Below are 14,832 nucleotides of genomic sequence, written 5' to 3'. Positions count from 1 at the left end.
TGATGATAAGGAAATCGCTAGTCATAATTTCACTTCTAATTTACACTCTACCCACTCTTTAGAGACATGGGCTTATGACCCAAATAAATGCCCCATTAGCAGACCCCAGCTGACAGCGTTTTTAGGTATGCTTTCCACAGGTATGGCACCGTTCTGGTATATCAGGAAGAAGTCCCTACTGAACTTTGCAATAAAACAGTAAGTTCCTGGAGACAAAAACGGGAGACAACTTTTTTTTTCTTTAAATAAGAACACTTTAACATGAGCTCTAACTTCTTAACAAACGTACGTGTCAATACAATTTTCATTATTGGTGGTACAATGTTGAATAGCAGCCATCTAGACCTTATTCACCTTGCATGACTGAAACTTCATGCTGTTGATCAGTAAGTCCGAGTTCTCCCTCCTCAGGCCCTACTAACCACCATTCCTCTCCCCAATTCTATAAATCTGACTATTTTAGGTACCTCATGTAAGTGGAATGATGCAGTATTTGTTTTTCTATGATTGGCTTATTTCATTTAGCATGTTTCAGCTATGTTGTGGCACACTGCAGGATTTCCTTCTTTTTTTAAGGCTGCATAGTATTCCAATGTTTGTACCGCATTGTATTTATCTATTCATCCATCCATAGACATTTAGATTGTTTCCACAACTTAGCTATTGTGAACAGTGGGGCAAGGAGATAACTTATTTGCAATGTATAATTTGGGCAAAGTTCCCCAATGTCCTTCTCCCAGATTTAACACATAAACTGAGTAAGACAGACCTGGCTTGCAGGGTATGTTGAATTATTCTTTATTCAAAGCCAGACAGCAGACTAATACCAATCAAAATAAAAAGACTTATAATTGTTCAGCTGGGAGCACTACCTGCCCAAACATGAATAAACAAATGCTTCATGTTAAAACTGTGAGGTCAGGAGAAAGGGTAATAATTGTATTTCTATTACATTAAAACTTTAATAAGGAGAGAATATCAATGGTTGCTGTGTAGAGTATTCCTGCCTATATACATCTACTAAATAGGTTTGCTATTAATACCAAAGACAATTCCTCATTAATACAGGAGTTACCATGCTACTGCTTCTCCCTCCTAATATCTACATGTTTCTTCATTCCCACCAAATTTACTAAGATCAAACTAAAAACTCTACAAGTATGACAAACCTGAAAAAGACTCACCCCCCAAAAAGGAAGTGACTACAATTTATATCTACAACCTCTCTAAACACATAAGATCACACCTATTTCCAATGGCCCTTCAATCTCTAAAAAAGTAACTTAAAGACTTGCTCAACTTTTGACTACTTGCCAACCAAATGATGCTTTTTGCTTTTTTACAAGTTCTAGTGAAATAAAAGTATAGTTCATTCCAAAATTGCAATATAAGTATTTGTAATAAGTATGTCAATATAAGGAAATCCCCATTGACCACCAGAAAGTCTTCAAACCAACAAAGATCCACTGATTACACTATGAGAACTACTAGCAGCTTGGGATGGTTCAATTCTGGATTCCTATACAGTCCTACTATTATTCTGTGCCTGAGTAAATCAAAATGATTTAAATTTTACACAAACATTTATTGAAAAGCAGTTAAACAGCAGCTAAAAAAATCAAAAAAGAAACCAAATGCAGCCATAGGTGATTAAATAAAGGACAGTTCATCTATAATGTAGTATACTATTCAGCAACTATAAAGGATAATGTAAATGTAGCTATGACAGACATTCTCAATATATTGGTAAGACATAAGGGTGGTCTTACTAATATATTGGCAAGTGTGGCTCATTTGGTTGAGTGCTGTCCTATGCACCAAAAGGTCGCCAGTTCAATTCCTGTTCACATGCCAAGGTTGCAGGTTCAGTCCCCAGTAGGGGTATGTACAGCAAGCAACCAATTGATGTTTCTCTCTCACTCTGATATCTCTCTCTCTCTCTCTTTCTCTCTCTCTTTCTCCCCCTCTCCTTTTCTCTCTTTCTAAAATCAATAAAAAATATATTTTAAAAAGAAAAAAAAACCAGAGGGAAGATGTCGCATAGGTAAACACCTGCATTCGCGCCTCCCACAACCACATCAAAATTACATCTAAAATTACAACCATCATCCAAAATCGCTGGAAAGCTGGCTGTAAAGAAGAAAGCACACTGAGACTGGTAGGAGGTGCAGAGGCACAGAACAGACTGTTCCGGCACCCATATGTACCACTTTTTTAATCGGGAGGGAGATCATCTCTGCAGAGGCTGCCCAGCCCCACACCAGACCCCCAACCCAGGGTCCCAGAGCTGGGAAAAGAAGTCTCTACAGGCAGTAAAAACTAGAGGCTATAAAAACCAGTGTGGATTGGGGTCCAGTGACACAGAGGCTTCTGGAGACCCAGCTGTTCCTCTTAAAAGGCTGGCACCACAAACTGAACTTACAAGGTCCTGCTTCCTCTGAGCTCCAGCACTAGGACGAGGCTCTGGGAACATAGACACATGTGAGGAGAAACTAGATTGTCTAGCATCTGGGCAGGAACTCGGGGTGGCTCTCTCCCAGATGGAGGTGCTTGCAGGGATCATTTTTCCTATGCTGGGGTCTCCCCAGTACAGGACTGACTGGCAGCCATTTCTGTTTGCTCCACCATGGTGATTCCCTAAGACCCCCACCTCATCCAATTTACAACCCCACCCAAGCTGTGTGCATTGGCTTTTGCATATAAATGGCCTGTCCTTGCTCTGGCTAAAATCTCTCAAACAAGCAGTAGCTGGGCCAGGGAGCCCCAAATCTATCAATAAAAGGCCCAAGATCCAGCACCAGCACCAGCCTGCCTTGCTTCATAGCTGGGCCTCTTCTGGGTATTTCCAAACCCAATACAAAGAGGAGGAATCTGCAGATCTCTCTGTAGCTCCTGCCTGGTAGCCCCAGGCAGTGGCTGATTTTGCACCTCTCTGGAGATCCAAGAGCCAGTGTGCCCAGAAGTGTCAGACCATACCAGATTACAACTCTTCACATCCATAAGCGACACACTAAAGGAGCAGACTCAGTAAGCACCAGAGCCACACTGAAGCAAGTCCTGCTCATAGGGTGTCTCCTGCACAGCAGTTCTCCCACTGTAGTTGCAGCTGGTCCCCACAGCCAACTGGCCTGGAGGTCAATCCCCCCTGCCCCCCAGTGATACCAACAGAAATCAAGGCTCAACTACAACAAGACTGTACTCACAGCACACAAAGGGGTGCACCTAGAGCTCCCAGCTCAGGTGATTGGGGAGGCTGAGCCACTGGGCCCTATAGAACACCTACTACACAAGGCCACTCAACCAACTCAAGGAGAAATAGCAGCTCTACCCAATACATAGAAACAAACACAGGGAAGCAGACAAAATGAAACATGTCACAAATTAAAGAAATGAAAGACAGCAAACTACTGAATATAGAGTTCAAAACCATGGTTATAAGGTTACTCAAGAATCTTCCAGAAACCTCCAAAAAATTGGAAAAGGGCCAGTCAGAAATTAAGCATACACTGATTGAAACAAAGAATATACAGGGATTCAACAGAAGAGTGGAGGCTTCTGAGAATCAAATCAACTATTTGAAATATGAGGAAGCAAAAAAACAGCCAACCAGCAGAGCAAAAAGAAAAAAGAATCCAAAAATATGAAGATAGTGTAAGGAGCCTCTAGGACAATTTCAAGCATAACAACATTCACATTACGGGAGTGCCACAAGGAAAAAGCAAGATATTGAAAACCTATTTGAAGAAATAATGACAGAAAACTTCCCCTACCTGGTGAAAGAAATAGACTTACAAGTCCAGGAAGCAGAAAGAGTCCCTAACAAGAGGAACCCAAAGAGGACCACACCAAGACACATCATAATTAAAATGCCAAGGGCAAAAGACAAACAGAGAATATTAAAAGCAGCAAGAGAAAAGCAGTTAGTTATCTTCAAGGGAGTGCCCTTATGACTCTCAGCTGATTTCTCAACAGAAACTATGCAGGTCAAAAGTGATGCAGAGCAAGGACCTACAGCCAAGATTACACTATCCAGCAAAGCTATCATTTAGAATTGAAGGTCAGATAAAGAGCTTCACAGATAAGAAAAAGCCAAAGGAGTTCATCACCACCAAACCAGTATTATATGAAATGCTGAAGGGTATTCTTTAAGAAGAGGAAGAAGAAGAAAAAGGTAAAGATAAAAAAAATATGAACAACAAAATGGCAACAAATACATATCTGTCAACAAATGAATCTAAAAATAAAAATAAACCAATAAGAAATCTAATGAACAGAATAAACTGGTGACTAAAATAGAATCAGAGGCATGGAAATGGAACAGACTGATGATTCTCAGAGGGAAGGGGGTGGGGGCAGGAAGGGATTAAACAAAGATCTTATATGCATATATGCATTACCTATGGACACAGACAAAAGGATGGCGAAGGCCTGGGGCAGGGCAGGAACTGGGTGGAGAGAGCAAAGGGGGAAAAAAAGAGGGACATCTGTAATAAGCTCAACAATAAAGATCTAAAAAAAAAAAAGGAAGAAAGACATAAAAGCAGTCAATTCCCTAGGATTATGTACATTATGGTGCCATTTTTGTAAAAATATATATAAGTGTATGCACATTAATATATATAAAATATATAAATGTTTTTAAAATACATATCAAAGCCCTAGCCAGTTTGGTTACGTGGTTACAGTGTGGTCCACAGACTAAAGGGTCACAGGTTCGATTCAGTTTGAGGGCATGTACCTTGGTTGTAGGCTCGATCCTCAGCCCAGTTGGGGTGCATGCAGGGGGCAACCAATTGATGTGTCTCTCTCACATTGATGTTTCTCTCTATCTCTCCCCCTCCCTTTACTCTCTCTAAAAGTCAACGGAAAAAAATATCCTCGATTGAGGATTAACAAAAAACAAACAAAAAATACACATCACAAATGTCACATGGGGGCCAATGGGGGAAGGGGGACATATGTAATACTTTCAACAATAAAGTCACAGAAATTATCACTGGGTAACTTTTCACCTGTATTTTCTAATTTTTCTACAATAAACATATTAGTAAAGTTCTTATGTTTAAAAATCACAATCTTCATTGTACTTTTTCTTGCAAGAAACTACAACAGTTGTGCCTAATCATTTAACTTACAGCACTTTTGAGGGGTGGTGAGTAATGTGAAAAGTTTAAAGAAAATCCCCATCATTAAAACGCGTAATATGGTTAATATCTCCATCCAGGATGAAGATGAGTTCCAGAAACACTCTGCATTGTCAGGAACTTGGTTGCTGAAGAAACAAATGTTTCAGAGGACAGGGTTGCATTTCAAAGACACTACATATTAGAAGGGCAATTCCTCCTACAAGATGCCCAGCCGCTCACTGTCTTCCTGCACACCCAATTAATCAGCTTACCTTGCCACTGCTTCTTTGAAAGAGCCTATTGCAAGAATTTATTCAAATTGTTCGTAAACAAATAGTACCTCTCTTTAAACACTTTTAAATCTTCCTTGTAACTGACTATAATAGTATCAGACATGAGCCTATAGGCATAAAAAAGCCATTTACTGAACACTGTGTTAAGCACTTTGCATGCTCTCTCTTAGTCACCTTCCTCTCAACTCCATAAAGAGGGTGCACTATTCACCCTCTCTTACAAAATTAGGACATGAATTACTCATGGATATGGAAGCAAAGATTTAAACCCAGGTCAGACTCCAAACCTAGTCTCCTACTCATGCTATTCTACCTTTTAAGTTATTAAACCTTATAATGAGTTATAAGGTCCTTCTCAACTGATCCTTTAACTAAAGATATGATAGCATCTGCCCTGGGCTGTAAACTAAAGGCTTGAATGCTATGCTTTCCTTCTCAGGCCCACCAACCTCTTTGCTTTCATTTAATGAACTAATAAGTGCCTTGCCTACTGCGTGCAAGGCACTTAGTGAAAGACAAAAAAATGAGTAAAGCGCAGCCTCCATCCTCAAAAAAATTGTTATAATCTCCTAGGGACCAGGAGTAAACTACTAAACTACTAGTAAAACTAAACTATTAAATAAGAATGAACATGTCCATTAAAAAAAAAATCACCAAACATCAGGAACCCCTGAAAAGCTGATTTTTTTAAGTAAAATAGGTTTTACTCATTTACAGGGGCAAACTTTTCTTAAAATTAAACATTTCAGATAAAAATATCTAACTTCTTAAACATAAAACACAGTATAACAATAAAAAGAGCTAACACTGATTAAACTTACTCATGTGCTAAGTGTTTTACATATGCTTAGCATTTAGTCTTCACCAAAACCCTGAAGTACTATAAATGGCCCTATTTTAAAAGAATGTAACAGAAAACAGAGAGGTTATTTGCCCAGTTAGTAAATGATTCAAATGCAGTAGTCTACCTCTCTATTCTACCTTTTTAAAAATTATTATTATTATTGATTTCAGAGAGGAAGGGACAGAGAGAGATAGATAGAAACATCAACAATGAGAGAGAATCATTGATCGGCTGCCTCCTGCACATCCCACACTGGGGATGTTGCCCGCAACTTGGGCATGTGCCCTGACTGGGAATCAAACCCTGACCTCCTAGTTCGTAGGTCAACGCTCAACTGCTGAGCCATGCTGGCCACGGCTATTCTACCTTTTGATACATTTATTCATTGATTCAAACATTTATTCCCAATTTAAAAATGTGTCAAACACCTTAACATAGACCTCACCAAAGATATTCAGATGGCAAATAAACATATTGAAGATGCTCTACATCACATGTTATCAGGGAAACACAAATTAAAACAAGATGACACTATGCACCTATTAGAATCACCAAAATCTGGAAAACTGATAGCACCAAATTCAGGTGAATATGTGGAACAACAGAAACCTCCATTCCCTGCCAGTGGGAATGCAAAATGGTACAGCCTATTTCCTTATAGAACTAAATATACTCTTATAATACAAATCAGCAATTATGCACCTTGGTATTTACCCAAGAGTTAAAAACACGTTCACACAAAAACCTGCACACAGATGTTTGCAGCAGCTTTATCATAATTTCTAAAACTTGGAAGCAACTGAGATTCCTACAGTGAGTGGATAAACTGTGATACATCCAGATAGTGGAATATTATTTAGCTCTTAAAAAGAAATGAGCTATCAAGGCATAAAGAATCATGAAGGAATCTTAAATGCATATTGCTAAGTGAATGAAAACAATATGAGAAGGCTACATACTCTGTGATTCCAATTGGAAAATCAAAACTATCTATATATATCCTATATAATAAAAGCCTGATATGCAAATTGTCCCCTCGGGCAGTCGTTCAACAGGAGACTGGGCATTCAACCACTCACTATGACCTGCGCTGACCACCAGGGGGACGGCGTGGAACATGGCAGACGTTGGCGACACAGAGCTGGCAGTGGGCGGCTGTGGAGGCACTGCCAGCTCCAGTGGGCCCCAACGAGAGCAGGACCACAGTGGGATGGTGGAGCAGGTGAGCGGGCAACACCAGGTCAAGACGGGTGCGAGCAGGGGCCCGATCACCCCACAGATGGTGACCAGCGGCAGCAGCGGGGGGCAGGGCCACCACCCAGCTTCCAGGCACTGAGGGAGCTGGGTGGAGGACCCGGCCCCAATCGATTGCCCTGTAGGCGGGATGGTGGAGCAGGTGAGGGGGCAGCACCAGGCCAAGGCGGGGTGTCAGGCGGGGCTGCGGGGCTGTGAGGCTGGGGGTGCAAGCTGGGACCCGATCTCCACAGACCACCCTGAGGGAACCAATCCGTGCACAAATTTGTGCACCAGGCCTCTAGTATATACATAAAGGCTAATATGCTGAGTGTCCCTCCCACTGTCCAACCAGTCACTATGATGCACACTGACCATCAAGGGACAGATGCTCAACACAGGAGCTGCCTGATGTGAACTTGCCATTTACAGAGAAACAGCAGCACAGACCTGGCACTGACAAAGCAACACTCAGCTTCCCCCAAGTGGGACACAGGCCCTGCCACCACCCCAGAGTGACAGCTCACCAAATCGCAGCCAACACTGGTGCAAACTGCAGCCCACAGCCCAACCCAGCCCAGCCCAGAAACCGTGGCTGTGAGTGCTGGGTAATGACATCACGTAGCAACACCAAGCTTCCTCTCCCTAGCAACAGGACATTTATATATCTATATCTATATATCTATATCTATATCTATATCTATATCTATATCTATATATCTAAATCTAAATCTATATCTATATAGATAGATATATATGGCTAATATGCTAAGTGTCCATCCAGGTAATGACGTCACGTAGCAATGCCTGGCTTCCTCTCCCTAGTGACGACTAGCCTCCTTGCAGTTTCTTCAACCCAGTAACACAACTTGCTTTATAGCCAGGTGGAAACACTTCACACCTTAACCGAATGTCTGTGAAGCGTTTTCCCATGCCTCATCTCATTTGATCCTCACAGAAGTCCTGGAGTAGGTGGATAGGAGACGCAGTGGAATCCTATTTTCTTTTCATTAGCCAGAAAACAGAGATTTAGAAAGTTTAGAAACTTGACCTGACTGAAAAGAAGTAAGAAATGACAGACCTTGAAAATGACTTCAAGTTTTCTCACTGCACAGAATATAGTCAAACACTGCTGCAGTTAAATATTTTATCCTTTGTTCTCCCTGCATGATCTACAATAATAATCTGCTTCATGCTGATATTTACTGCTGTGTTGCTGACAATTACCTGGAAGAGAAGTTGGGGTGCTTCACTGGGCTGGAAAAAGTTTAGCTACATCAGAAAGCAGTTCTAATTAAGCAAATTTATTCTATACTATATAAGCTAATATGCCAATTAGAACAAACAGCCGAAAGACCATCTGGACAACCTTCCAGACGAAGCCGGGGCTGCGAGGGCTGAGCCCCTTCACAAATTTCGTGCATCAGGCCTCTAGTATATACATAAAAGGCTAAGTTGACGCATGCATATGCGATACATATAAAGCTCTCGCTGGTGCCAATCGCACACGTGTGTTTCAATCTGTCATTGTCGATTGTGAATTTGGTTGACACTTCTATTATAGAGAAAGGGCGAACAGCAATATTAAAATATTTCTTCTAATTAATTTCCTTTCAATGTGCACGAATTCATGCACCAGGCCACTAGTGAAGACAATAAAAAGATCAGTGGTTGCCAAGGGTTTGAGGGGTGGGGAGGGTGGGAATGGATGGAAGAATGAACAAGCAGAGCACAGAGGATTTTAGGCAGTGAAAATACTATGTATGCCACTATAAAATGGACATATGTCATTATTCATGTGTCCAAACCTACATATTGTACAACATTAAAAATGAGCCCTAGACCGGCCGGTGTGACTCAGAGGTTGAGCATCGACCTATGAACCAGGAGATCACGGTTCCATTCCAGGTCACAGCACATGCCTAGTTGCAGGCTCGATCCTCAGTACGGGGCATTCAGGAGACAGCCCATGAATGATCCTCTCTCATCACTAATGTTTCTATCTCTCACTCCCTTCCTCTCTGAAATCAATAATTTATTTATTTATTAAATAAAAATAATGAACACTCAAGACAGACTGGATTTGGAGTGATTATGATGTGCCAGTGTAGGTTCATCCTTGGTTAAAAAAGTATACCATTCTGATGAGTGATATTGATAGTGGATGTTATGCATGTTTATGGGGCAAGAAATATATGAGAAATGTCTGTACCTTCCTATCAGTTTTACTGTAAACCAAACACTAAACATATTAAGTACTAAACAATTTTTTACCTTAAAGGAAAATCACCTTTAAAATTTTTACCAAAATACAAATTTCACTATCCTGGTTCTTTAAAAAGAAAAAGAATGAACAACATAAACTGATGAACAAAAACAGAACCAGAGTCACAGAAGCATCGGGTAGATTGTCCAACCTATGAGGGAAGGTGGGGGTTGAGGGGCTAAGAGATCAACCAAAGGACTTGAATGCATGCATCATATGAGCATAACCCATGGACACAGATGGGGGGGTGGGGGGGGACATGTGCTGGGGGATTGGGGGGGCGGCCAGGGAGAGTTCAATGGGGGGAAAAGGAGACTTACGTAATACATTAAACAATAAAGAGCTTAAAATAAAAAAAGAAAGAAAAAGAAAAGAAACAGGATGATCCCACATCAGTATGCTGGTATTCAGGCAACATTTTCAGCCTCAGTTATGCTGTGTCACTTCTTGATCTCACCGACAGATCAACCATGCAGAAGGACAACTTATCAGGCACTCTATCAGAGGCATGTTGGTCTTATGGGAACAAGTCTGTGCTCATCCCTGGAATTTTCTTTATTTTGCTTGAATTTAAATTCCTAGGTCAAAATAGTGAACATTCTTAATGTTTTTGATACATAGCCTTCAATTTTTTTTCAATAAATGTACCTATTAACACATTAAAAAAATGTATTGACCATCTACCACATACACAGCATTGTGTTGAAAAATGACAATAGGGCAATGAACAAGATAGCTTTATTCATGAAGCTCACCTAAATCAGAGATTGAAAGACAGATAAATAAGAAAACAAGTAAGATAACTAGATTGTATAAATTACAAAGGAAATAAACAAGGTGGTGTGACAGAGTAACTGGGAAAGGCTCCCTTCTGTGATGGCTTCTTGTAGTTTTATTCTCCGTTTATTCACAAGACAAACTGGCCAGACAGCCAGGCTGGGGACTGGAGGAGCTAAAAGTAGAGAGCACAGCACTCCTAGTGAAGATAATCAGAGAAATGGCAAGAAAAAGCTCTAGTTTCATCACAGATGTATAAACTGGCTTAGGGAAAGTTGGTGATTTGGTTAAAGTCTCAAGCTGGGACTGAAAGAACAGCTGTGATTTGAGAAAACAGGTGACATGTTGGGTGAAAGAAAGAGTACAAGTAAAGTCTCTAGTTCAGCGGTTCTCAACCTGTGGGTCGCGACCCCTTTGGGGGTCGCCTAAGACCATCGGAAAACACATATATAATTACATATTGTTTTTGTGATCAATCACTATGCTTTAATTATGTTCAATTTGTAACAATGAAATTGGGGGTCACCACAACATGAGGAACTGTATTAAAGGGTCGGGTCGGGGCATTAGGAAGGTTGAGAACCACTGCGCTAGTTAGAGCAAGAGAATATGTAAAGTTAAACTCTGAAGAGGGCCCTGATTATGGGGCTAGCATCCCAGAAGCAATGGTAACTCTACTTGTTGTGGGTGGAGGGTAAGCATAATCAGCCTGAGCTATGCTGGGGGAAAAATAACTTCTTTAGGAAAGTTTTGTTTGGATGTTTTTGTGTATGTGGGTGGGTGTTTGCACAGTGGGGAACTACACTTGGGAAATACATTAAGAGACCACTACAACTGGCTTGGTGTCAAATTTTAAAAACTGACCCTAAGAGGTAGCAATAGGAATGAAGAAAGAGAGACAGTGTGAGAGCAACTCGGAATATGTTTGACTGCAAGTATAGCAATGGTACCAGAAATATACCTGCAGAACCCAGCATGACACAACTCCAGTTCTACAGCACTTAATAAACCCTGCATGTTTTCACAAAAGTGTTGGAACTTTTCCACAAACCTCAATGAGCCAAAGTTCCTTCTACTGAAGAATATCATGCCTAAGAGAGCATCACCTATGTTTGAGGAATATGGTTTCATAGTATCTTTTTTTAAATCTCAGCAGATAAATGTGTATACATATTAATTAATTCAGCATTACAATTCCCACCTATTCTTAAACACAATGTAACCCACATTACTCGATTCAAATGGCACACAGTTTCCAAAAGGAAACTATATATTATGTTTTAAGTCCAGGTCCCACTTAGGCCTCAACAAATTAGAATCTGAAAATTGTTTTAAAGAAACAAACGGACTCATACCAGATTTAGTATGTTGAGAAGGCCCACTGCTATTTTTAGAATAAGCAACACTTCTCAATGTGCAACTTTTTCCAAGTGATACTAACAAGGTCAAGGATCATATCCTATCTGAAAACAAGACCTATACAACATAGCTAGGATCCCTTACAATGGTTTATCTACAAGTGTCTTGGATGTTATTTATGTTTATTTTACATACATCTTTATGTTTACAGACTCATATTTGTGTGTGCTGTTCTTATATATGTTTTCATTCTATTCATTGATATTTTCACATATGGCAGTGTTACATCGTACTGGTGGCCTGTTTAAAAAATGCCTTGGATTTTTACCAGCATTTCACATTCATTGAATAATTTGGGGCTCGGAACGACCTTGCGAAATATGTCAGTAAAATATATCTTCCTCTCTGTACGGTGGTGGAATGAGAGCTCAGAAAGGGTAAGTAACTTGACTCGTTCAAAATCGCACAGTAACTGGCAAGCGCAGGGTCCTGACCTGGCCTTCAGACCATGTTCATGTTCTTCTCCCCGCAGGACACTGCCGATTTAATACGTTAGTATTCTTGCGTCTCCTGCAAACCCGGACTGTAACGAAAAGCCACAATTCCAAAACGTTGCCGCTCTGCCCAAATCTTGAGTGTGAACTGCAGCCGGAACACTAGTACTTCTCAGTAAACATACACACAAGCACACGCCTCCGTCAGGACCCCACTCGGTGCCGGGTGTGCTCCACTGCACAAAACTTACTAAGACGCACTACCGCCTTAAAGCAGAACCCTGAATGGAACTGTCTTTTTCACTCCATGGGAAATGCAGTCAATGCAAAAGGTGACTCAGATCGTTAAGCTATGGTTCTCTAAATCAGTCACTGTGGACACCCAAGGAAAATAATAAATTACACAAAACCCTCTCCACCCCACCCCACCCCCCAAAGTTGCCTAAGTGTCAAAGACGGAGGTAGGGCTGGAGCCAGCATTCCTCCTCCCTGCAACTCCCACCATCCCCAGGCAACCCACCCCCCAAAGCCCAGCGGGTCTCTTCCGACCACCCCCCGCCCCAATCCCGCCGAGACCAGAGTGACTACCGGCCCCGGAGACCCCCCCACCCCCACCCCCACCCCACTCCGCAATCCAAGACAAGAGCCCCGCCGAGAGCTGCCGGGGCGACTCGCAGGGCCAGGGCCACCCCTTCCCCAGGTATCCCCACCTGTCCCGGCAGCCCGCGCACCTGGGAGCCCTCGCCCCAGCAGACGACGCGCGGCGGGAACCGGCCCGTCAACGCAGCGCCCCGGGGCGGCCGGGCGCCCGGGGGGAAGTCCTCTTCCGCTTCCCCCCCACATGGCCGCAACAGACCGCGCCCCGCCCCCGCCGGCTCCCCAGTCCCTCCAGGCCCCAGATCGCAGGGGGGCTGCAGGGGGCGCCGGCGCTGCGAATGGGGGGGGGGGGGGCCGGAGAGCGCAGCAGGCGCGCCAGCCCCGGGAAGAGGAGGAGCGCGTCTGGCCGGCCGCGAGGGCAGGCGGAGAGGGCAGGGGAGAGGACCGGCGCCGGGGCCGCGGAGGCGGGCGTCTACCTGCGAGCAGAAGTAGGAGCCCTGGATGCCCAGCTTGATGCAGGTGGGACACTGGAGCTTGGCCTCGCTGCTGCAGCCGGCCGTCTCGCACACCCGCGTCTCCACGGCCGCCATGCTGTCTGGCTGCTGGAGGAGCGCCTCGCCGAGGAAGAGGAGGAGGAGGAGGGAGAGAGGAACGGCCGGTGGAGGGAGGGCCAGGGAAGGAGCGAGGCCGAACGGGGGAGGAGCTGGGCCCGCCAGGCCGGGCGCGGAAGGAAGGAGAGCGCCCGACAGGCCCAGGCCGAGCTGCGCGCCCCGCCCCGGCCCCGCGCGCGCGCAGCGGGCGCCCCGCCCCACCCCCCACCCCCCCCCGGCCTCGCCCCGCCCCCCGGCGGCCGGCGCACGTGGGGGCGCGGGGACCTGGCCGAGACCCCCTCCCGCGGCGGACGCCCCCTGGGAGCGCGGGGCGGGGAGGCCGGGAGGCCCGCGAGGGGAGGCCCACGTGCCTCGCGCTCTGCCGGAGGCAGATGCCCAGCCGTCCCTCCTGACAGCCCCGGTGTCCTCAGTGTCCCCGCTCCGGGCGGTTGGCGAGAGCCGTTCGCTCCTCGGCGTCAGTCCCGCCGGCAGCTCCTGGGAAAGGGGACTAACGCCCCTTTGTAAAGTTCTGCTTCTCGTGGACGCCGCTCTGAGGCCTGGGGGCCGCGGCTCATTCACAAAGAAGGAGCCGGAGAGTGTCTGAGGAGGGGGGCTGGGGTGGCGTTGGCCCTCCCTGGCGCCGGGTATTCTTTTCGCACCACCCCCTCCATTCACAATCTAAGGTGCTAATAATAGTAGGGCAGCGGCTACTATGTATTCAGTACAAGCCTTAGTTATACTGTATCTATGTTTTTGTATCATCCCAAGTAATTTAAGAGGTAAATAGAGGGCAATTGTAAGAATCATGAAACGTCAGTTGCAAGGAGCATTAGAGGTCATCCGATGCGAACCTGTTGCCTCAATCTCTCCAACCACATCCCAGATCTGCCATTTTCTGACTTGTGCTTGAATACCTCCTGTCACTAGAGAAGAGAGAGGAACTAAAATGTATTGGTCAACTAAATCAGCGGTTCTCAACCTGTGGGTCGCGACCCCTTTGGGGGTCGAACGACCCTTTCACAGGGGTCGCCTAAGGCCATCGGAAAACACATGTATAATTACATATTGTTTTTATGATTAATCACTATGCTTTAATTATGTTCAATTTGTAACAATGAAAATGCATCCTGCATATCACATATTTACATTACGATTCATAACAGTAGCAAAATTACAGTTATGAAGTAGCAACGAAAATAATTTTATGGTTGGGGGTCACCACAACATGAGGAACTGTATTAAAGGGTCTCGGC

The 14,832-nt window shown here is 44.0% G+C and overlaps 1 protein-coding gene across 6 annotated transcripts in view; it reads right to left on the bottom strand.

The window, feature by feature from the left end:
• Nucleotides 1-13,758, bottom strand: part of METAP1 (methionyl aminopeptidase 1) — a 79,347-nt gene extending 65,589 nt beyond the window's left edge. For 3 of the 6 annotated variants that reach the window (XM_036340312.1, XM_036340284.1, XM_036340322.1), the window contains exon 1: nucleotides 13,466-13,757. In XM_036340312.1, the coding sequence (XP_036196205.1) occupies nucleotides 13,466-13,579 (114 nt within the window). In that variant the 5' untranslated portion in view covers nucleotides 13,580-13,757. Of the gene's footprint in view, nucleotides 1-13,465 lie in introns of all 6 variants that reach the window. The other 3 variants (XM_036340304.1, XM_036340294.1, XM_036340264.1) reach the window with 2 other exon arrangements.
• Nucleotides 13,759-14,832: the final 1,074 nt, after the last annotated feature.

This window comes from Myotis myotis, unplaced genomic scaffold (genome assembly GCF_014108235.1).
Source record: "Myotis myotis isolate mMyoMyo1 unplaced genomic scaffold, mMyoMyo1.p scaffold_m19_p_1, whole genome shotgun sequence".
Taxonomy (NCBI): Eukaryota; Metazoa; Chordata; class Mammalia; order Chiroptera; family Vespertilionidae; genus Myotis; species Myotis myotis.
The sequence above is the reverse complement of the archived record's forward strand: the minus strand, read 5'-3'. Positions and strand labels throughout refer to the sequence as shown.